The 23796-nt window shown below is 37.7% G+C and overlaps 1 protein-coding gene across 1 annotated transcript in view; it reads left to right on the top strand.

Moving 5' to 3' along the window:
* Positions 1 to 23796, top strand: part of tpcn1 (two pore segment channel 1) — a 65740-nt gene that overhangs the window by 22628 nt on the left and 19316 nt on the right. The window contains exons 4-16 of the mRNA XM_052032456.1: positions 4155 to 4268; positions 6180 to 6310; positions 8012 to 8100; positions 10020 to 10054; positions 13110 to 13168; positions 14015 to 14114; positions 14235 to 14351; positions 17075 to 17199; positions 17367 to 17415; positions 18056 to 18119; positions 19253 to 19297; positions 19760 to 19816; positions 22810 to 22863. Of these exons, the coding sequence (XP_051888416.1) occupies positions 4155 to 4268; positions 6180 to 6310; positions 8012 to 8100; positions 10020 to 10054; positions 13110 to 13168; positions 14015 to 14114; positions 14235 to 14351; positions 17075 to 17199; positions 17367 to 17415; positions 18056 to 18119; positions 19253 to 19297; positions 19760 to 19816; positions 22810 to 22863 (1039 nt within the window). The remainder of the gene's footprint in view (positions 1 to 4154; positions 4269 to 6179; positions 6311 to 8011; positions 8101 to 10019; positions 10055 to 13109; positions 13169 to 14014; positions 14115 to 14234; positions 14352 to 17074; positions 17200 to 17366; positions 17416 to 18055; positions 18120 to 19252; positions 19298 to 19759; positions 19817 to 22809; positions 22864 to 23796) is intronic.

Below are 23796 nucleotides of genomic sequence, written 5' to 3'. Positions count from 1 at the left end.
TCTGTTAAATGACATAAATAAATTTGGCTCAGTGGAGTTGTGTGAGGTAGTTGTATGAAATATCAATTGTCTTATGTGGTCACTAAAATACCCAGCTTTGTACAGTAATCTCTTGATAATGAGAATTGAGGAGGATGTGATTTAGTTTTGAAACATGTTTGATATAATAACCTTTTCCATTTGTATAGCATAAAAAGGAAATAGTGATACATGAACACAAGTATCCCCTACAAGAAGATACCTTAAAGTGTTTTGTATCAAGGAGGTATTGAGTAGATAAAACCTGATGGGAAAAAAAAAGAAAATGAGACTGGGCAGAAAATTAAAGGAACAGATAAGAGAGGAGTTTGGTAGAGAAATTATTATTTTCCCTTGACTTTATAAGAAAAATAGATCCTGATTTTGTTTTTAAAGGGTTATTATCATTTTAAGATTATGCTTCCTTTTTTGTGGGTTCCCTCACTAGCTACCCTGTTGAATCCCTTTCAAGGATCTTAAATAGATTGTTCAGCTTGATTATTCAGATTGATCGATTTTTAGATATTAAGGGAATCAGTGGATATAGACAGTGCTGGAAAGTGGCACTGAGGTAAAAGGTCAGCTGTGATCTTCTAGAAAGGCAGAACAGGCATGAGGAGCTGAATGGGCTACTCTTGCCTCAGTTTCTCAATCTTCTAGCCAATCAAAACCTAGTTTATCCTCATAATTTAACTCCTTGAAATCTGCACGGTATCCCATTGGAATCAATACATCTTTTTTGAGTTTTGGTTCCAAACCTAAGCACTGTTGAACAAACTTGGGTTGTTTTTTCTGGAGCGTCGGAGGCCGAAGGGAGACTTGATAGAAGTTTATAAGATTATGAGAGGCAGAGATAGGGTAGACAGTCAGAATCTTTTTCCCAAGGTAGAAGTTTCAAGTACTAGAGGACATGCATTTAAGCTAAAAGGGAAAGGTGTGAAGGAGATGTGTGGGGTAAGTTTTTTACACAGAGAGTATTAGGTGCCTGGAATGGGCTGCTGGTGGGAGTGGTGGAAGCAGATACGATAGTTGTGTTTAAGAGGCTATTAGATAGGCACATGAATATGCAGGGAACAGAGGGATATGGATCATGTCCAGGCAGAACAGAGTTAGTTTAATTTGGCATCGTGTTCAGCGCAGACATTGCAGGCCAAAGGGCCTGTTCCTGTGCTGTACTCATGTTTACAGTACCAGGGATGGAGTCTGACCAAATCTCTGTACAAATTGGAATATCCAGTCCTGATCCTGCACCCAAGGACAGGAGGACAGCAGGAGTGCTCTGAGCCTTGACAGATGTTTCCATTTAGGCGCCCAGAGGAGGCAGCAGCTGTAGTACTAGGTAGTGGAGGCAACAGCACAATGATGGTTTACCTTCAAGAATCTCACACTATTTATGCTGAGTGAGGGAAAATTAGACTGGGAGGTACATTAAAGATCCAGGAAGACGGGGACACAGAGATTAGAATGGTGGAATATTAAAGGTACAGGGAGTGAGTGGGAAAGTTAGGTTAGACTTGGCTGGATTGCAATTAAACTGAGGAGGCCTCTGATGAGAAAAATGAGAAACTAGTACAGTATAGAGAGTACAGAACAGTCTCAAAGGACATTCTTATCTGTTCTGAGACTTTTTAGGATGAAGTATAAGGCTGAAAAGGAGGAAGAAGGTGACCACAATCCCTATCTGGTAAAAGATCCAGTATCAATCCCACACTGAATGACTGAGGCAATATTTTTCAAGAGAGGCAAGCAGAACAATTAAAAGCAGCAGTGCAGTTGTAGTGGAAAGTTACACGTAACAGCAGGGAGACCAGTGACAAAAGTAGTGAGGACGAAAGCTACAGAATCCTATATACAGTCTGTTTCAGCCTGAGCTCACGTTCTTTAAGTGAACTCACCAAATGAGTTCTTTTGGTGTAATGATTGCTTCCCTGCCATCTGATTTACAGTTGTCTACTCACCACCAACTTCAGGAGACTGATGACAGAACAACATAAACACCTTGTTGACTGTGCATCAGCTTTTACTAATAATGTACATCGACATATAAATCCCTTGTTCTCCAGAGCTTTTACTCTCTTTGTTGAAGGATTAATCTGACCTAATTTTATTGAGAAAGTGGATGGAGTTACATTTTCCCTCCAAAGTTAATGGCTCAGATTTTGATTCCTCTTGCCTGTGCTCACCCTTCACATATCCCATTTACCTTCACAAACTAGTATGGATACATAAGGCTGAAGTTGCTGGCAAAAGAATAGCAAATCTACTTGCCAAGGCCCTGTACACTGCCATTGTTCAACATAATCAATTTACTGTGTGTGGGCAGGCCAGATAAGGCCTTATCCATAAAACTGCTGATTAACACACCCTCCTGGCTGTGCCTTCTGTCAAAGCTTTTGGAATATTTCTGGTCCTAATATGCAGAAGCATTCAATAACCATTAAAAATAAATAAATAAATTTGCAGAATTATTTTCTAAAAACTCTAAAGCACATAAAAATCATAAACAGTTTAAACATTGATACAAATACAAATAATTTTTAAAAAACTATGTAACTTGCCCTATTTTTGCTTTTCCTCCTCATAGTTGTAAAACGTTCATTGAAATGAATGAGCTTGTGGGTCCTGCAGAAGGTCTGACCTGGCACAGGATCTGTGAGCAGATTCCCCCAGCTTTTTGGAAATGCCGTTGGAGAACTTCCATTGATGCTCACCTAACTACAATGCTGTTTCATCCTCCACAGATGCTGACTTTCTGATTTTTTTTTTAGCATTTTCTGATTTTTACTTCAGATTTTCAGCATCTGCTTTTCACTTCATATACAATGTTAGATTAGTTGTTGCTCCATGTTCAGACTTTCCATCAGACTTTCCTTGGTGGTGTCATTGATAGAAAGGTGCTGTTTTTGTTTTGGACAGCATGTGCGTAGCTTAATGGCATTCTTGATATTGAGGCTTAATATACAGCAATCAACTTTTGCCCAACCCTGAGAAAACACACCATAAATTGGACACCGATGTACACTTTTTGCAAAAGCACCCAGGCTCTGTTAGTGTCATGTGTGGAACATTTTATTCATAATGTTCATGCTGTACATGGAAATTTGAATCCAGTTTCATGTACTCATCATTCTGCAGAATAATGAGAATATCAATTCCTATTTATTTTCAGTATTTGCTCTGAACTTCTCCCTTTAGTTTTCTCTGTCAAGAATTTTTACTAGCCACATATATTGGTTTATTTTTGTCACATGTACTGAGATACAATGAAAAAGTTAGTTTTGCATATCATCCATACAGATAATTTCAAAACATAAGTATGTCGAGTGGTACAAGGGAAAAGCAATAACAGAATGTAGAATATAGTGTTACAGTTATGGAGAAAGCACAGTGCAGATAGAAAATAAGATGCAATGGCCATGTCAAGGTCAAGATTTCATCTTTAATATTATAAGAGGTCCGTTCAAGAATCTTATAACAGTGGGATAGAAGCTGTCCTTGAGTGGTGTATATTTTCAAGCTATTGTATCTTCTGCCTGATGGAAGGGGGGAGAAGAGAGAATGTCTGGGGTGGGTAGGGTCTTTGATTATGCTGGCTTCTCTTCTAAGGCAACGAGAAGTGTATTCAGTCCATGGAGGGGAGGCTGGTTTTTGCGATGGACTGAGCTGTGTCTGTGCAACTTCTTGCAGTCTTGGGCAGAACAGTTGTTATACCAAGCTGTGATGCATTCGGATAAGATGTTTTCCACTGTGTGTCTATAAAAATTGGTGAGGGTCAATGGGGACATGCCAAATATAGTCAATGACCAGCTCTTTTGTTTTGCTGATGTTGACGGAAAGGTTGTTGTCATGACACCATGCCACTAGGCTCCCCATCTCCTTCCTATGCACCGTCTCGTCATTTTTTGAGATCCAGCCCACTGCGGTGGTGTCAGCTGCTAACTTGCAGACAGAGTTAGAGCAGAATCTGGCCACACAGCCATGAGTGTATAAGGTTTAAAATAGGGGGCTGAGGACACAGCCTAGCAGGGAACCAGTATTGAGGATAATCATGTAATTATTAAACTAATGTTGTTTACTTAAACCTTCTGCAATCTACGTTATATTGATTAAAATAGTTTTGTTTTATATTTGTTTAGGTGCATGCCACATTGGAACTGCTTGCACTTCTCACAGTGGTGTTTGAACTTGCTATGAAGATGAGATGGTTGGGTTTTCAGACGTTTATTAGACATAAAAGAACTATGCTGAAAGTAAGTGTTTCATTCTTAAAGTGAGACCTCAAGGGCTAACCATCTAGAGATATTTTTATATCCCAATCCACTTCTGACATATGCTAGCTTAATGGTTACGGCTTTGTACAGTCAGCAATAATGGGCATTAGCATTTCTTGGTACATGTACACTTGTTTTCTTGTGTTATATAATTTCCATTTGGTAAACTTTAATTCCTTTTGTCTCTCATTGTAATTTAAATTATGGCACATTTCCAAAGAATTGTAAAAATTGATGGCACAGAAGAGCCCATTCAGTCTGTCATGTCCACCTCTTCCAGAAAAAAAAGCTACTCAAGCTACTTATGGTTCCCAGCTATAGCCATTTCCCCTTCTCATGGTGCACGTGGGTACCAATGGCATTGATGGAATACAAAAGAGGTTCCTTGAGGGAGTTTGTGCAGCTAGGTTCTAAATTACAAAGCAGAAATGAAAAGGTAATAATTTCAGGATTATTACTTGACCGATGTTCAAATTGGCTTGCACTCAATAGGATCAGAGAGCTGAATGTGTGGATTAAAAATTGGTGGGAGAATGGGTTTCGTTTCATGACACACTGGCACCAATGTCTTGAAGGAGGGAGCTATTACATTGGGATGGGTTCTACTTGAATCAAGCTAGGACCAGTGTTGTGGCAAATCAAATAAGCAGGTTCTGTAAAGCTTTAAATTGAATAATTAGGAGCAATGTTATTGGGGGTTCAGATGAGGGACAATTTCAAAAGTTGAAGAGAAAGCTCGAGGTGACAGTGAAGATTAGTGATGTGGCTAATGATAACTAAAGTGTGACAGGTAGGGGCAGAGCATGCAAACCTTACAGACATAAGGATAGAGTAAGAATAAGAATAACAGACATAAGAATAAAGACAGAGTAAGAAAAAAATGTTTAAAAGACAAAAATAAAGGCTTTTTATCTGAATGCATGCAGCAATCATAACAAGATTGATCAATTGATGGCAGAAATAGAAATAAATGGATATGATTCAAAGGTGTAATTATGGAAGCTCACAAAGACCCAAGCTATACCGTCTCAGCAAAATCCAGGTTGTCATGTTCTAAAATAAATCTGTGTAATTTGTATTTGAATGAGTATTCCCTCTTCTTGGTGCTTAGACTGATTGTTTCCAGAAAATTATTGGCTCCTGACTTTAACAGGAGTGTGGTTGACAAAACAGGCATAAATATATTGCCTACCAGGATTACAAGAATAGTTAACCTTTGAGAATAATTTGCTCAATAATTGTAATGCTCCCTTCATGGGTTCCCAGAATTGAGGATTATAAATCACATCTTTGCCAGGGTCTTTCAAGACTTTGATTACCAGCCCGAAAGGGAAATAATTTGTAGCAATGTCTACAATTGATCAATTTCACAATCAGCAGTAAGTTGAGTTAGGAGCCTCATGGGGAGAACAAGTGATTGTTGGTTTTGATGGAGCAAATGGTGAAGTAACATAATCATCTACAGGATTGAAACTTCTGGCAAATTTCCTTTACTCTGAAAGTTGCTGGATGTTTTACAGATTAATAATGACACACAACAGCAAGCATCATTCTAATGGTACAAATTCCCAGCAATTTCTGACCTGAGGCTCTAAACCTCCTGTCATAGTTCAAGGATATTGGCCAAAATCTCAAAGAATTTCAAGACCTATTAGTTATAGAGTTAACTTGCCAAAGCTCATATATTTTACCTGTTTAAAAATAGATTCTAAATTGGTACTTCCTCCTGTTTGCTAGGACCTTACATTGAGTAAATGGAGTCATTTTTGTTTTGTTCCCTCTTGCAAGAACTTATTAAATGCTGTTATCACATTAATCACAAAATTAGTTATTTGTCAGCTTCTCTGTTTTGAGATATTTAACCTTGTTTCTAATGTGGTATTTTTTCAGAGTGCAGTTTTGTTTGTACAGTTTATAGAAGTCATTGTGGTACTAATCAGACAGACGTCACACGCCCGGGTGACCCGAGCTTTGCGACCCATCTTTCTGGTGGACTGCAGATATTGTGGTGCTGTGAGAAGGTACATTCAAAGCAATTAGTGTGGTGTCTTTGTTCTTCCAAATTGATGCTGATCTCCAGCTTGAAATAGTTTTATAGAGACAGTTCACAAACTCTCAATGATGATGTTTTATTTCTTATGAATGATTTTAATTAAATAAATGTAATCATTTGATGTCCCTTGGAGATAATTCATTTTTTTTTAAATACTGTCATTAAAGTTAACTAGAACAAAATCTAAGAAAGCAGGTGCTTCAACATCAATCATTACAAATATGTTTTATCTTAGTATAATTTTTTCATGATTACACATAAATAGATATAATTTGCATTAGTCAATAACTCGGTGATTTAAAATTAGAGGGCAAAGGTAATTAGACAGGCTGATGAATGTAATTTAGTTTCCACTTTAAAGTTATACATTTAGTCCTGATTTTTATACTTTCATCAGTGATTTCCTCTTGAGGGAGGACATTATTACTGTATACATTGGTTGTTTCCATTATAAATACAGAAACATAAAATTATAATGAAAGAAGATAACAAGAAGTGAATGTAATTGTAATAATATATTCAATCTATTAAAGCTCTTTTCAGATTAAAAAAATCCCTGAGGATTTATGTGGAACTGTACTTTAGTTAACTAGATGGAGTAAAAAATTGTGAACAGTGGTTACCTTGGATTGTTGGGCACCTGTGTATTGAGTACCATATGTTTTGATGATTCAAGTTCAAGTGCAAGTTCAGGCTGGCCTGATCTTTCTCTGCCTTTGTGCCCCTGTAATTGGTTGAAAATAAAAGCAAAGACAGTAGAGAAGAAAATAAGAAACAGCAAAGAAATGGTCCAGGAAGAAACCATTGAGAGACCCATACATTCACTGTGCTGCAGAGATATACTCCAAGGGAATTCCCTTTCTATATTTATTCTCTGTTTCTGCTCCGTCAAAGTAAACACAAGAATCCAGGGGGTCTTAAGGAATGCAGTAAATATGTTGAAAGTAATTTGACAAAACCCCTGTAAGTGTACACATTTGTTCTACTTTGCCTAAAGTTCCACATTAGCTTTCACGTTGATTTGTGGATTTGGTTTGTTAACTTTAGCTATTTTCAATTGTTAATGTTGGGTTAAGGTCAGAAAGTGGTGCATAGTTCTCTTTAACAATATTAGAATTATCTAAATTAAAACATCTTCATTTAGTTATTGAAACTGAGTAAACTTAACAAGTGAACAAATTTGGTGTAGTATATGTCAATTATATGTCAAAATTGCATTGTACACCTTAATGTGTCTTAAGGTTACAGAAAACAAAACTATATTTTATACATTAAATTTAGCAGCTATTATAGTTAAGTATATACATAAAAATGAAGCCAGATTTCATCAATGTATATTTGACAACAGATAATCTATAAAATGTCATATCTCTTTATGATGGGTTGAAATACTAAAAGCTTCATAAATTAATGGAGGTGAATTGTTTCACAGGGTAGAAGGGGGATTTTTTAAATTGAAGTTATAACTTTCTTAACAATTTTTGAAATTTCCATTGGAGTAATATTTCATATCTCCAGTGGTTATGCCTTCTGGATAAAATCAATCTACAGCTAGTTGGAAACATGTTATTTACTTGACCTTTCTTAAGGTCCTTAAGAAATTACTTATTTAAAATTATACCTAATATACGATTGGTTCTATATATTTTTTTATTTTCTGAATTTCCAGAAATTTGCGCCAAATCTTCCAGTCTCTTCCTCCCTTTATTGACATTTTATCGCTTCTACTATTCTTCATGGTTATTTTTGCCATTTTAGGTAAGCTCTTAGCTATTTTGTTAATGCATTATCTTCGTTCTGATGTATCCAATCCAAGTACATCATATGTACGTTAAGCACACAACATTCAGGTTGAGCATCAAAAGCATTGAGAATAATTAATCAATCAGACATTTAATTGACTATTTTTGATTGAGAAAAGCTTTATTAAGCATAGATCTTGAAATAATGAAATTATCCACTTTAAGCAACAACATATCATACAGAGAAGCTAATTGGTAATCAAGGAGCTAATTGAGACATTGGAGGCATTGAGTTAATGAGGCTGAGTGGCTGCTATTTGGGAATTTGAATTGAAGAACAACATGATTTTGTTGTGAATATTCAATAGCTGATTGGGACAAACTCAGATAATATAGTACATGTGAATGGAAAGTGGGTCATTCAGTGAGGAAGAAATCTGAAATCTATTTGTCGACATATGTGACTATTAAATTGTAATAATATCGAAACTAAGTTACTAAGTGTGAGTGAAACTGCTCTTCAGATTTTACTGATTACAGTGACACTTTTCTGAGAGACTGAGACACAAGATTCTGGCAATAAAAATGAGCCTCTTTCACAGTCTTAATATAAATTTTTAAAATATGCATTATCAACAATTGAATGTTAATTGATTTTTATTTTCAAGAAGAATAGAGGGCCTGTGAGATATTTATAGACCTTGTAAAGAGATACCTCTAAGCCCCATTTAGCTGCTTCCCCTGTCCTCAATATTCCTGACACTGGTTAACTATTCTCTAGTTAGTTTTAGCAAAAATATACAGGCAACCCGTGTTACAGCCATTCACATAACAGAAATTCATCCTTACAGAATTCACAAATACTACCCAAAAATGCGCTCTCACAGAATTTCTGTGAAAAAGAAAGTAAATAAATACACAAAATGTATTTATTTTCAACTTGCATTTCTTGATACATGCACAGATGACATGGATTTGCATTATGGAAAATCATAGTATGAACTGTTGCCTAGGAATGCAAACCTCCCCCACCCCCGTAACACAGGGGTTGCCTGTGTAGCAATTTCAGTTGTATAGAAAGAATCGGCTGTGATCCATTGTAGATTACATAGTATCACTACAATGAAGACTCTATATCAGAAGTGAAACTTCTTGGTAATATCATTTGTGGGTGGGGCTTTTAATGCAAGTGGAACCTCCAAATGATTGGTTTCTATGCAGGGGAAACGAGTCAAAGAATTATGATGAGATTTCTACAAGCAGAGTAAATTCAACCATCAGTTTAGTTAGCTTTTCCTTCCTCTTCAAAGAAGACAACTGGATAAAGATTGAAGCTCAAGTTGTATGTGGTTTCAGCGAAGGCATGGGTTCTTGCAAAATTTGCCAATAGTTTACAACTACTGAGATGCCATCTGCCAAATAGTGATTCATTTGTAGGCACGTACATAAAGTTACCAATGATAAAGTGAAGTAGTAGTTAGATCTGGAATTAAATCAGTAAGACATCTGATGTGAATGAGAAAAATCTGGGTCAATACAATGAATGAATGGTCGAACTTTGACTGTGAATCATAAAAGGGCAGAATTTCAGAACTGCAAATTAAAAATTTTTTAAATTTGAAATAGTGTAATGTATACATACAACAACTCAATACACCAAGTGATGGTTTAACAGTTGTGATTGTTAACATACGGAGTTCTATATTTCAAATGAATGGAGGAAAAAGTTACATGGCCAGCTCTAGCACAGCTAAAATTCAAGTCTGTTAGCAGTGGCCACCACATGCAGAAAACAAGGAAAGAATAAGAATGGGAAAGTATTAAGTGTATGAATATTTTGCTCTTCATACTTGCAGACGTGTTTACATCTCAGAATGTAAATCTGTAATTATTTTGTCTTCCAGCATGTGATGCCATGTCTTTTCTTTTCTATAGGTTTTTATTTGTTTTCTGCCAATCCGTTGGATCCAGTAAGTAATCACAGCCAATAACAAAAATGTTTGTTGGTTCTATGTATAACAGCTATATTTTCTATTTAAGTACACTATACTATGTGTGCTAATAATTAACATTCTAGTAGAATATTCCTAGTCACATGCACAATTACTGTAATGTTGTCTAATTCCCTGTTAGTTCTCAGGATTATATAGTTATTAGACACTAGTTTAAAAAAGATGTCAGAACTTTTTTTGATTCATCGTAACTTATCCTACATTGTTTCATGTTTATACTAAGAGTGTTTAAAAAGATATGAACAAAATATTTCACCATTCAAAGCTGATAATACCCTTGGTTAACAATAATTTATCCACCTTGGATTAAAAATTAACAATTGACCTAGCATGTTTATATTTGTCATTTTTTATGACAAAGAAGAAGGTAATTTAGTCGATGAAGTCTATGCCAGCTCTCAGACCATTCTCATCAGTCCTATTCATCTATTTATTTTCCTGGAACCTGTACTCTCTCACATGCTCACCATCTCCCCCCAATTCTCTTACAACCCACTTACATTACAGAGAACTTATAGTAGCCAACTAACCTATTTTGGGATGTGGGGGGAAACCGGAGCATCTAGAAGAAACCACACTGTCACAGGGAGAATGTGCAAATTCCACAGCGACAATGCCTGGTCAGAATCAATTCCGGTTGGCTGGAACTGCTGCAGTAGCACTAACTGCTGCTCCATTGTGTTAATCAACTGCCACTTACAGAAAAGGTCCAAACCTCTACCACCCTTTGGTTATAGAATCATTTCCTCACCCATGCTGGCTCTAAGTTTTGGGTTATGCACCCTAACCTTGTACTTTCAAGCATCTGAAAATAATTTCTCTCTATTTCCCCTTGATAACTTAAAAATGTTGAACAAATCACAACTGAACATATCTAGACTGACCAGGACTATGTACAGTTGTTCACCTTCTGACCCTAGACGAAGTATTGAGATTAGCATTTCATTTTTTTTTCTGGATTATCTTCTGCAAGTATCTCTGAGTTTTAATGGTTTATGTACATGGATGCCTAAATCACTTTGGACACTCTCTGCTTCTAGCAATTTAAAAAATACTTTAGTTAACCATTTTAGGTCCATTGGATGACCTCACACTTAGCAATATTGAAAAGCAAAATACTGCACATTCTGGAAATCTAAAATAAAAACAAAATGCTGGAAATACTCAGCAGGTCAAGGAGTATCAACAGGGAGAACCGGAGATAACATCAGAACTGATTAAATTCCCACAAACACTGCCTGACCTGCTGAGTATTTCCAGCATTTTCTGTTTTTATTCACAATAATGAAACTTATTTGCTGCAATTTTCCCCTTTGCTTACATTATTACTTCCTATTTGTAATTTTGCACTTGCTTGCAGTGCCCTCTAATATTTTCTCATTGGCAGATTTGGTTATGTTGCACCTCTTCATCTAACTCTAATGAATGTGGTAAATAGTTGAGGCCCCAAAAACAGATCCCTGTGCAACATCACCAGTCACATCATGTCATTTAGATTTTCTCCCTACTCTCCCTGATCCTTTCAGCCAGTTTCCAAACCAACTGTAAATTTTATCACCCTGAGTTTCAATTTTAGCTGTCAGTCTTCTATGAATGAATTTATCAAATACCTTCTGAAAATCCAAATAAATAACATTCGTTTCCAAATGCACTGCCCTCAACTTTGGTCACCTATTCAAAAATTAAATCGGGCTTCTCTGATCAGCTAAAATTTTTAAGGTGTTCAGATACTCTGGCCTAGAGACTCTGATGCATAACACTTTTTTCCAGTGGTAGATGTTGAAAATTATTTTACTTCATGGAGTGGAATGTTGTGATGACTTTTGGCTACATATGGCTCTGAATCATGCCTTTATACTCACAGATCTCATGCACCACTCATTTATTCTATTGTAGGGGAAATTCATCCATTTGGTAGCTATCTTTGGCACTCTCAGAACAACCAGTTTTCATTCCTTTGCTTTCTATGCAGCAGCGCAATTTAAAATGGTTCTCCCTGAGCAGGTCACAGCCCAGTGCTGTGAAGCTGACTCAAGTAGGTTTTCCAAATATATTTAGTAAAAATGAAAAAGTTCACATCCGGCCACGCTCCCGCCCCCCTGATCCTCCCAATACTCATCCCCAATTTTCCCCCAAGCTTGCAATCTTTCAATTGCTTAAGCTGGTCCCAATCCTCTGACAACTACCTTTCCAGGCTTATAGAGTCATTGAGTATTTCAGTACAGAAACAGGCCCTTCGGCCCAACTCATCCATGATGACCAGGTCACAGCCCAGTGCTGTGAAGCTGACTCAAGTAGGTTTTCCAAATATGTTTAGTAAAAATGAAAAAGTTCACATCCGGCCACGCTCCCGTCCCCCTGATCCTCCCAATACTCATCCCCAATTTTCCCCCAAGCTTGCAATCTTTCAATTGCTTAAGCTGGTCCCAATCCTCTGACAACTACCTTTCCAGGCTTATAGAGTCATTGAGTATTACAGTACAGAAACAGGCCCTTCGGCCCAACTCATCCATGCTGACCATGGTACCCATGTAAGCCAGGTATTTGGCCCATATCCCCTTAAACCTTTCCCATCCATATACTTATCCAAATGTCCTTTAAATGTTGTGAAAGTACCTGCCTCAGCTACTTTCTCTGACAGCTCATTCCATATATGCACGACCCTCCAAAACAATCCCCTCACAAACCCCAAATTTCCAACAAGAGCCCCTTCAAGGCCTTAATCCAATGACTTCAAGCCCTAATCCGCTGAAGTGACCCCTCTTCCTAGGCCCTGATCCCCTGATGACCCTACACCACCCTTCACAACCGGCTCCAACCACCCCTACCCTCCCCCTCCACCCCCCCCCCCCCACCCCCCCTCAACTGCCAGGCCTCATTCCTTGTGACTTCCATAAGACAATCCTGGACATTTTATGATGAATGTTGTACATGAAGTCATGATTTTTTTTTGTTTTCATAATGGGAATATAGGATTCAGTTTTTCTGATAATGCTATTTTTTTGTCTTACAGTATTTTAGCACTCCAGAAGACAGCCTTGTTAGTTTGTTCGTTCTGCTAACTACAGCTAAGTGAGTCTACATAAATGCTTCTATTGAACTTAGAGTCGAATCAAAATATTTGTATTTCTCAACACTATTACTCACAGGGAAAGGGCCTTAGTGAATGAAAGGAGCTTTATTTTTCATTGCTGGATACTAAAATAAGCTCAGTTCATGTTAAGTGTGGTAAAAATTCTGAACAATTATCAACTAACCTTATAGTAAATTTCTTATAGGTATAGGCCAATGGCATAATGTGTTGAGGTAGCAATAGCCTTCAACTTGGGAAGTTGGACTTGCAAAGGGGTGGTGTGCATGTAATTTCTGGTAAACTGTTACTATCAGCTGAGGCAAAGCTTTTCACAGTAAAAAACTTACCCAGACAAGTCCCCATGTGATTAAAATATTTCTGTGATCCATGTTTAGCTTGGTAAAATAGAAATTTCCTTCCAGCTCTGTGTCTAAGTGCATAGTCTTCAGCTTCATAAACTGGAAAGGTCTCAGGTTTAGTTTCAGACTTGTACGAACTAAATGGTCTCAGTTAGGAAGGCAGTGGGAATGCTACATGAATATTCAAGATTCCTGTGCTGAAGGATGGAAAGTTTTCATTTGAATATTTTGATCGAAATTTTGTGTGCATTGGAGAAAGAGAGATAAAAACTGTAATGCCCTCTGCAGTTAAATAACCAGTCAGACAGTCCAGAATCACCCATCAAAACCAGCTATTTTATATATTCCATAAGTCTGTATGTGTTCCTGTAATTGAACCTATTAATAGTCACTAATTCCAGGGATGAAATGAGGAGAAAAGTGGGGCAGAGTTTAAAAATTGCAACATTCTCTTTTTACCTTTACTAAATAAAGCTAATTCTGTAGTTTTCCAGATGTGATGATGCCAGCTTATTCCAAAAATTCTTGGTCCTGTGTATTCTTTATTGTGTACTTATCCATCGAACTCTACTTCATCATGAATCTGGTATGGTTTTGAATAATATTAATTCAAAAGACAAGAATAACAAACCGTGAATTTGTTTTGCAGCACTTGTCTGCTTTATCAAAGTTGTTTTAAAATTGTAATCTGATCAAAATTTTCCAGCTTCTTGCTGTGGTGTTTGACACATTTAATGATGTTGAAAAGAAGAAGTTCAAATCACTCCTTTTGCACAAACGATTAGCAATAGAGCACGCCTTCCGCCTCCTGGTCAGCAAACGGGTAAGTGCTCTACAAGCACCTTTATACATAACTAGGTGAAACATTTCATATGTATTTGAAGATTAATCCTATAAATTAACTGTTCATTTGTTATACAAAGTTTTAGCACAGATCTGTAAACATGTTCCTGCAGGAAATGGCTGACCTATTTTGTCATTGAACATAAACCTTAAGTAAATCACTTCCAATTTTTAATTTAGGTCAAAACCAAGGCAATAACTTAAGGAAAAACTCCTTATCCTTTTGTTTAAGAGGAAGTTTCAACCTTGTGTCACAATCAGAAATTCACACAAAATATGCAGTCATGTTTCAATGGAGGTAATAACAGATAGAATATTAAAATTCACTTTAATGAACTATGTCAATATATCTTCTGTAGGTTAAGTATTAGAGTGTTAGAGAACTTGTACATAATGCTTTCAAAAAAATTCCAACATAACCGAGCAAAAATTCGTTATTCTATGTACAATGAATTACTGTTTTCGGTCAGTTTTGTTAAGCATGGTACCTTACGTTAAAAAGTAGTTCATAATGATAATGGTACCCTATAGAAAGATGAATAATGCACACAGTATTTGCATACATTGTTCAAATATTCATTACAAATGCTTTTTAAATGAGTGTTTCTGCTCATGACAGAAGCTTGAATTGCTCCCCTAGGACAAATTCATCTCCATCAGCCAGTATGAGATGGATTGAAACTCAAAAACCATCTAGGGCACTGTGGGAGACCACATACCTCCAGATTCAGGCAGTATCCCGATGTCCACAGACTTGCCAAAGCTTTTGGTGGAAGCCCAGGAGGGATCCCTGCCAAACCACAGGCCTCAGATGGCTTAGCCCCCATCACTTGTGGAGAAATTGCTCAACCATCTTCAGGCACCACCTGCTGAAATCTTACCCAAGGGTTCAATCCACTCTGGACAACAAACGTTTCCCAAGTTTTTCACAGGGCTGGACAGCAAGGGAATTTGGAATGGTAGGCAGAAGTGGTGGAGAGAGAAGGTACGGTGGTACAGGACTATACTCACTGGAATTCAGAAGAATGAGAGGGGATCTTATAGAAACATACAAAGTTATGAAAGGGGTAGATAAGAGAGAGGCAGGAAAATTGTTTCCACTGGAAAGTGAGACTAGAACTAAAGGACATAGCCTCAAGATTCAGGCGAGTAGATTTAGGACAGAAATGAGGAGGAACTGCTTTTCCCAGAATCTGTGGAATTCTCTGCCCAGGGAAGCAGTAGAGGCTACCTCATTAAATACATTTAAGACACAGTTGGATAGATTTTTGCATAGTAAGAGAATTAAGGGTTATGGGGAAAAGGCAGGTAGGTGGTGCTGAGTCAACGGTCAGATCAGCCATGATCTTATTGAATGGTGGAGCAGACTCGACGGGCCAGATGGCCTGCTCCTGCTCCTATTTCTTATGTTCTTATAGGTTAAAGGAAAGAGACAGGAATGGTATCTGGAACAGGAAAGGAAGGAAGTGACAAGGTGAGGGCACAGGGATAAAGGATTGGAGGGACAAAGGGAGGGTTGGAAATTAAAGGTTGGGGGCTTACACTAAAGAAGAAGAGATTCAGGGATAGGGGCAATGAAGGATGAGAAGAATCAAAGGTGGGTGAAGGGATTAGGTGAGGAGGAGGAGGTGGACAAGGACACCCTGTGCCTGAAACAACTTGAATGTATAAGTTAGTTGGTGCACACTTATGTGAGTATGCTAATGTCCAGATAGCAGAGTCTGGACTTAAGTCTTCTTGATTTCTGTGTCATTGGACTATGCCCTCACTCTGTCAAGCCTATGTGTGGCTGGTGTGCAACCACTACCCCATTTTAAAGGAAGTCATGCAGAGGCAGCTTGCATTCCCCTACATGAAGTTCAGGATTTAGTATGGCAGGATCCTCAAAAACAACCCTAGTAACAAAAGTCCTGAGTATCACTCCACTGTTGTAGCTCAGGAACTCAGATCTTGCCCTTGACTCTATCATGTTTCAGGGTGGGAAATGAGTGACATGGTGGGTGCATCTTATTCTGGAAAGGCAAAGAGGAAAACAGTCTTCTTGGAGTGAGTTTTGCTGTCAAGAACGAGTTAGTCTGGCATCTCACTGACTCTCCTGTGAAATGACCCATTGGCTCAGCTTAATGCAGAACCAGCATGTTTCCACTCATCAGTGTATATGCCCTAATCCTGGAAACAGGGAATAAGGCCAAGCAGGACACCTACTCCATTAAAAAATCCTAGCCTGAGTCTCAGAGGGGCACAAACTAACTCTCCTATGGAGACATCCTCTTGTTTGGCACATGTCTTGTCATAATCAACTACCTGTTTTGTCAGAGAGATAAGTACAAACCTCATAACAGAGAAAAAGGTGTGTGACTTAGCACAATTTCTAAGCAATGAACAATTCCATGCAAGAGTGCCTTCCATTCTTATATTCATGTGCCTATTATTTATTCAAGTGCCTTGGTCATGTCCATGTTATCTTTCCAAATGAAGAAGTTTTTGATGGCAACTGAAGATTATTGTTTTCTATTTGATAACCAACCAAGGGGAATGAAACCACCTTCAGTGTTCAGTGCTACCTGTCCCCTGAGATCTTGTTCATCGTAAAGAATGAGGAATGAGCGTGGGACTTCAAAGATCTAGATAACCCATCTCCTCACAGAGGAACTCAGTGCACAATGAAACACATAAATTTTTATGTTGTATACTTTATTGCAGAGGCCTAATGGCATTTCCTTCAAACAGTTTGAGGGTTTAATGAGATTCTATTACCCAAGAATGAGTGCTAGAGATAAATATCTCCTCTTCAAAGCACTGAAGAAAAGCAATACAGAGTTACTTGGGTAAGGACTTTCTGGCATTATATCCTAATTATAAATTCTTTTTGAAAATATTTACATCTCTTTCTAAATCATTTCCACATTAGAATATCAACTGTATCAACTATGCCTAATCCAAAAGGATTATGAAAGTATGAATAATTTATGTCTTTAAAATATATATTCCACAGAATAGAAGATTTTTACAACTTCTATGAAGTTACTGGATTAAAATGGAAAGTAAGTCTTGTGTAAATTTTACAATTTGCCTTTTGTTTCTCTCTGAATTGATCTCTGACCTGGATGTTGGTATATGTTGGAAAGTTGTAATGGTGTACATCTTACATACTCTACAATATGATTGAACCTATACCGCACTGATGCAAGATCGGTGTGGAATCCACTATAAAAGTTATTAAAATTACAATGTGATGCTAATATTTCAATGTTTTCCCAAAATATGCTATCAACTTATTCAACAGTATATTGAAGACAAACTATATTTAAACTAACAGGAAAATCCTGGCAAGAATATGTGTTTATTTTTGCCTCACCTTTTAAAAATGTAGTAAGCATAAATGTGCCTTATTTAATTGAAATATTGTAACATGATTCAATCTATCATTATTAATGGAATAATTTTCCCATTGCTCTGGTTGAAAGGGAGTCTAAGTCAAAGGTTAGATTCATAACATAGTTTCATCATTTCTTCCACCCACACTCTTTGTATATCTCCCCTTGGGAATGAGAAATTGTTACCCGTAGCCCAATAGGTTATTATTTATTTATTTAATATCTTAACAATAACTACTGATAAAACAATGTAAAACCAATATGTGCTGCAATTGATTACAGTTTGATAATGCTTTTCCACCCCTAGGCAAAAAGAAGTGGAGACTATTGGTTTTATGACCTCCCACATACTCCATTTCTTATTTTTAAAGGTAATTTTTACTGTAGGTAATCTATTGAATTTGCAAGCCTCTTATTGGATATCCTATGTTTCAGAAACACAAAAATTAACACATAATCTTTGAGAACATTTGGTAAATTTGATTCCAGTTTACTTTGAGGTGTTTTATTGAATATATGCATATATTGTAAATTACAATAAGTTATCAAGCTGTAGATTGATCTCAAGGTTTGCATAATACCTGCTAATCATTGAAATGTTGTGGCTAATTTTGACATCTGAGCTCAAGAATAAAAAACAACATTCTCTTTTGCATTTTTTTAAGATTTCATTTTTAGGATTTGTCAAAGTTGCTGAGCTTGGTATTTATTATCCAGCATTAGTTATCCTGCAAGGTTAGTCGAATAGATTCTGCCTGAACTGCTGCAATGCAGCTTGGATGATGTTTCCACTGTAAAGAGGCAAAGTTGGAGGTTTTTGGTAATGAATGAAATGTAATGTATGTCCACATCAGTATGGTGTGTGATTTAGATGGGATTTTGGTTGAGTTTTTGCTATTCCCATGTCCTTGATATCCTGTAGTATTGCTGGGGGTTATTTCCTTTAGAGTAAGAGAGCCTAATTGGGGTGAGCAGAAAGGACCTGTTTCCCTTAGCAGAGAGATTCATAAGTCAGAGCACTGATTTAACATAATTGGAGGAGACTTCAGGAGAGTTCAGGAAAACATTTTCATCTAAAGGATGGTGAAGACCAAAATGCTCATTACATTTTAAAAAGTGCTAGATGAACACTTGAGATGTCTTAAAAATGGAAAATGTTGGAAATATTCGATGAGTCAGGCAGCATTGGTGCAGAGGCTTGAAATGGTTTCACTTAGAGAGCTAGGAGCAAGAGCAAGGAAGTGGGAGTAATGTATTTCTGAATAGCTTTTTTTAGACCAGCATGTGACATGATGTGCCAGATGGTGTCCTATGTCATTACTTGCTATGATTATACAATTCCTGTGTAATAATTTCTAATATAGTTTGAATATTTTCAAAATTTTACCTTCAAACCGTAATGCAGATGTCATTTCTATTTTATTGAGACTTCAACATGTTTAAAACAGGGATATTTTAACATGCTGTGAATGATAAATCTTTGAACTATTCTCTACTTTTATAGGTATTAATATCCTTGTGAAGTCCAAAGCATTCCAATATGCCATGTGTGAGTAGATATATTCCTTGCTCAGTTTATACTAATTGATCCATGCTGGACAATTTGTATTTACAACTATCTTCATGATGCAAAATAAGTTCATTTCAAAACTTTAGACTGCAGATATGTTTTAAGGATATTGGTAATGTGGATGCATTTTCTCAGAATATATGAAAATAGTTGATCCTGTCTAAATTATAATGCTTTCATGTTCTAAACTTTTCTTCCAAACATTTTTATTGATTTCAGTTCAGATGGAATGATTAGAAAAAGAGCAAGAAATTTTTCAGCATACTATTAACTTTATAACATGTTAAAAATTACAGACATTGTAAAAAAAACTACTTTTGAGTGAATTATAACCTTTAGCCAATCCCCAAGCTTCATTACAGAATTAATTACATGCATTCTGAAGAAAGTACAGGAATGAAGACTTGATTAAAATACAGTACATCTGTCTTTCCATTACAGATGTTGTAATTGCTGTAAATGGAATTTGGATACTGGCAGACACACTCATGATTAAAGGTATCAAGACTACTCTGCAGCTCCATCTTTGTAATTATTTTAGTCAGAACTGTTTAATGGGTTGAATTGAGCTGAGTGAGAACTGGCAGTTCCATAAAGAACTATTGGTTATCTGCTGTTAATGGCTCAGCTCATTTCAGACTACCACTAGAGAAAATGATTGGGACCACTTCACATCTAGCCTCTCAACTTTATGTTAGGGATGAGTAATGTACAAATGGCAACCTCTTTCATCTGAGTGGAGCTTCCATCCCCTTAATCCCTTTGATCGGTTCTGGGACCTCTGCTTTTCGTGATTTTTATTAATGACTTGGATGAGGGGGTAGAAGGGTGGGTTGGCAAGTTTGCAGATGACACAAAGGTTGGTGATGTTGTGGATAGTGTAGAGGATTGTCGAAGATTGCAGAGTGACATTGATAGGATGCAGAGCTGGGCTGAGAAGTGGCAGATGGAGTTCAATCTGGAGAAGTGTGAGGTGGTACACGTTGGAAGGAGAAACTCCAAGGCAGAGTACAAAGTTAATGGCAGGATTCTTGGTAGTGTGGAGGAGCAGAGGGATCTGGGGGTCCATGTCCACAGATCCCCGAAAGTTGCCTCACAGGTGGATAGGGTAGTTAAGAAAGCATATGGGGTGTTAGCTTTCATGTCGAGGGATCGAGTTTAAGAGCCGCAAGGTAATGATGCGGCTCTATAAAACTCTGGTTAGGCCACACTTAGAGTACTGTGTCCAGTTCTGGTCACCTCATTATAGGAAGGATGTGGAAGCGTTGGAAAGGGTGCAGAGGAGATTTACTAGGATGCTGCCTGGTTTAGAGAGTATGCATTATGAGGAGAGACTAAGAGAGCTAGGGCTTTACTCTTTGGAGAGAAGGAGGATGAGAGAAGACATGATAGAGGTATACAAAATATTAAGAGAAATAGATAGAGTGGACAGCCAGCGCCTCTTTCCCAGGGCACCAATGTTCAATACAAGAGGACATGGCTTTAAAGCAATGGGTGGGAAGTTCAAGGGAGATATCAGAGGAAGGTTTTTTACCCAGAGAGTGGTTGGGGCATGGAATGCGCTGCTTGGGGCGGTGGTGGAGGCAGGTACATTGGTCAAATTCAAGAGATCACTACATAAGCATATGGAGGAATTTAAAATAGAGGGATATGTGGGAGGAAGGGGTTGGATAGTCTTAGGTGAGGAAAGGTGAGCAGGCAATGTGGAGGCAAGCCTGAACAATGGGCTGGATCCATCACAATGCAGCCTATTGTATTTGCTTTGTATTTAAAGACAAGTATTCACATTGACAAAAAATATGTAAAATTGATCAGAATATCCAGTCAAGGTTACTATATAAACTTAAGACTGCAACCCTTTGTGCCTATTTCCTGTGCTAGTTTTCTTTCTTCAGAAGTACTATAATTCTTCAGTATCTTGCTTCTGTGATCATACTTAATGTGGTTGTCATCAATGCAAATAGTGTAAGGCAGTTTAATCACAGAGGGTTATCATAGTTCTCTCCTATAATCCATACCCCTGTATGATCAACAACTACCACTGGTCTTCAGTTAAAATTGGGTCATGCTGGAATCCTGGATGATACTGGAAAAAAAATCTGAGGCAGAGGATTAGTGACCACTTGGAAAAGCAGGGATTAATCAGAGACAGCCAACATGGCTATGTCAAAGGCAGATCTTGTCTGACCAATATAATAGCATTCTTTGAAGAGGTAACAAAGTGTATCAGTGAGGGCAAGGCAATAAATGTGATTTACATGGACTTTAGTAAGGCCTCTGCCAAGGTCCCAGATGAGACACTGGTTCAAAAGGTTAGAGCCCATAGGATCCAGAGCAAGTTGGCAAACTGGGTCGAAAAGTGGCTTGACAATAGGAGACAGAGTGATGGTGGAGGGTTGTTTTTGCGATTGGATGCCTGTGACTAGTGGTGTCCCACAAGGATCAGTGCTGTGACCCTTGCTGTTTGTAATATACGTGAATGACATGGATGTGGTTGGGAGACATGTTCAGTAAGTTCACGGATGACACAAAGATTGGTGGAGTCATTGATAGTGTGGAGGGTAATCTTAGGCTGCAGAAAGTTATCAATTTGTTGGTGAAATAGGCTGAAAATTGGCAGATGGAGTTTAATCCAGACAAATGTGAGGTGATGCATTTTGGGAGGCTAGGACATACACTTAGGGAGTTTTGAGTACAAGTCCATAGATCCATGAGGATGGCAATATAGGTAGATAATGTGGTTAGGAAGGTATATGGGATACTGGCCTTCATTGGTTGAGGCAATGAATGAGGGAGGTTATGCTCCAACTTCATAAAACCTTGCTCAGACCTCAGCTGGAGTACTGCAGGAAGCATAGTACTGCTATAGGAAGGATGTGCTGGATGTGATGGCACTGGAGAGGGTGCAGAGGAGATTCAGCAGAATGTTGCCTGGATGGAGCAGTTCAAATATGAGGAGAAATTGGAGAAGCTAGGTCTGTCCTCCCTTGAGGAGATTAAGATTGGATATGATCGAGGTATATAAAATTATGAGGAGTGTAGATAGGGTAGACTGTGGGAAACTTGTCCCCATAACAAGGTAAATAAAACTAGAGGACATAGATCTAGGGTAAAGGGGAAGAGATTTAGAGGGAATATGAGGGGGACCTTCACCCAGAGACTGGTAAGTATTTGGAATATATTGCCTAAGAGAGTGGTTGAAGATGGGTCCCTGACTGCATTTAAGAACTATCCAGATGAGCACTTGAATTGCCTGAGTATAAAAAGCTATGGAACGCACTCTGGGAGATGGGATTAATACAAAGGATGCCCACTGGTCTGTGTGGACGAGTTGGGCTGTATGGCCTGTTTCTATGCTGTATGATTCTATGACTCTATGGCTCTAATTGTTCTTGAGTAATGTATATTTATCTCTTGTATAAAACCTTGTGTTTGAAATTATACTCCTTATTTTGTTTCTTTTTGGAGTGATTACATTTTCCCTTTTGTAGATGGTGCCTTTTTCCTTAGAATTGTGCCCTGGAGTTACATTGTATTTCTCACAAGTAAGTGTAATTTCTTTTTGAATTATCTTCCAACTTTTTTATTGTGCTTTTTTTATTTTCTCTTATTGTGATATTATTGTGTTAGTCTCAGACACATTTTAAAGCATTGTTGTTAAACATGAAGGATTGGGCTTGAAAATGATGGGAAGAAACATAGAAAATAAGAGCAACAGTAGTCCGGGTGCTCTTCTGGCCTGCTCCATCATTCAATACAATCATGGTTGAGCATCCATTTCAGTACCCTGTTCCTGTCTTCTACTCGTATCACTTGATCCCTTGAGCATGAAGATATTTGTCTAAATCCTTTGTGAAGATATTTAATGACCTAGTCTCCTGTGCTTTCTAGTGGAGAATTTCACAGGCTCACCGCTCTCTTGAGTGATGAAGTTTCTCATGATCTCAGTTCTAAGTGGCATGCCCTGAATTCTGAGGTTGTGACCCCTGGTTTGGTCCTGCTATGTTAGAACTTTATAGGTTTCTATGAGATCACCTGTCATTCTTCTATAATTCAGTGAATATAGACGTAAATGAACAATGTTTCATAATTTGTCAATCTTGTCATCCCCAGGAAGCAGTCTAGTAAACCTTTATCGCAATCCCTCCATGACAAGAACATCCTTCCTCAGATAAGGAGACCAAACCTGCGCACAAAACTCCAGTTAGGGTCTCACCAAGGTCCTGCATAGTTACAGCAAGAAATTCTCACTCCTGAACACAAATTCTCTTGAATTGAAGGCTATCATACTATTTGCCTTCCCAACCTGAACTCTTGCTTTCAATAAATGCTTTCAATAAATGCTACACCCAGATCTCATTGTAACTTCCCTTTTTCCAATCTCTCACTATTCAGATAACAATCTGTTATTCTATTTTTTTGATGCAAAGTGAATAACATCACATTTATTGACCATGCATTTTCCTACTCATCCAACT

The sequence above is a fragment of the Pristis pectinata genome, chromosome 17, assembly GCF_009764475.1.
Source record: "Pristis pectinata isolate sPriPec2 chromosome 17, sPriPec2.1.pri, whole genome shotgun sequence".
NCBI lineage: Eukaryota > Metazoa > Chordata > Chondrichthyes > Rhinopristiformes > Pristidae > Pristis > Pristis pectinata.
The sequence above is the reverse complement of the archived record's forward strand: the minus strand, read 5'-3'. Positions and strand labels throughout refer to the sequence as shown.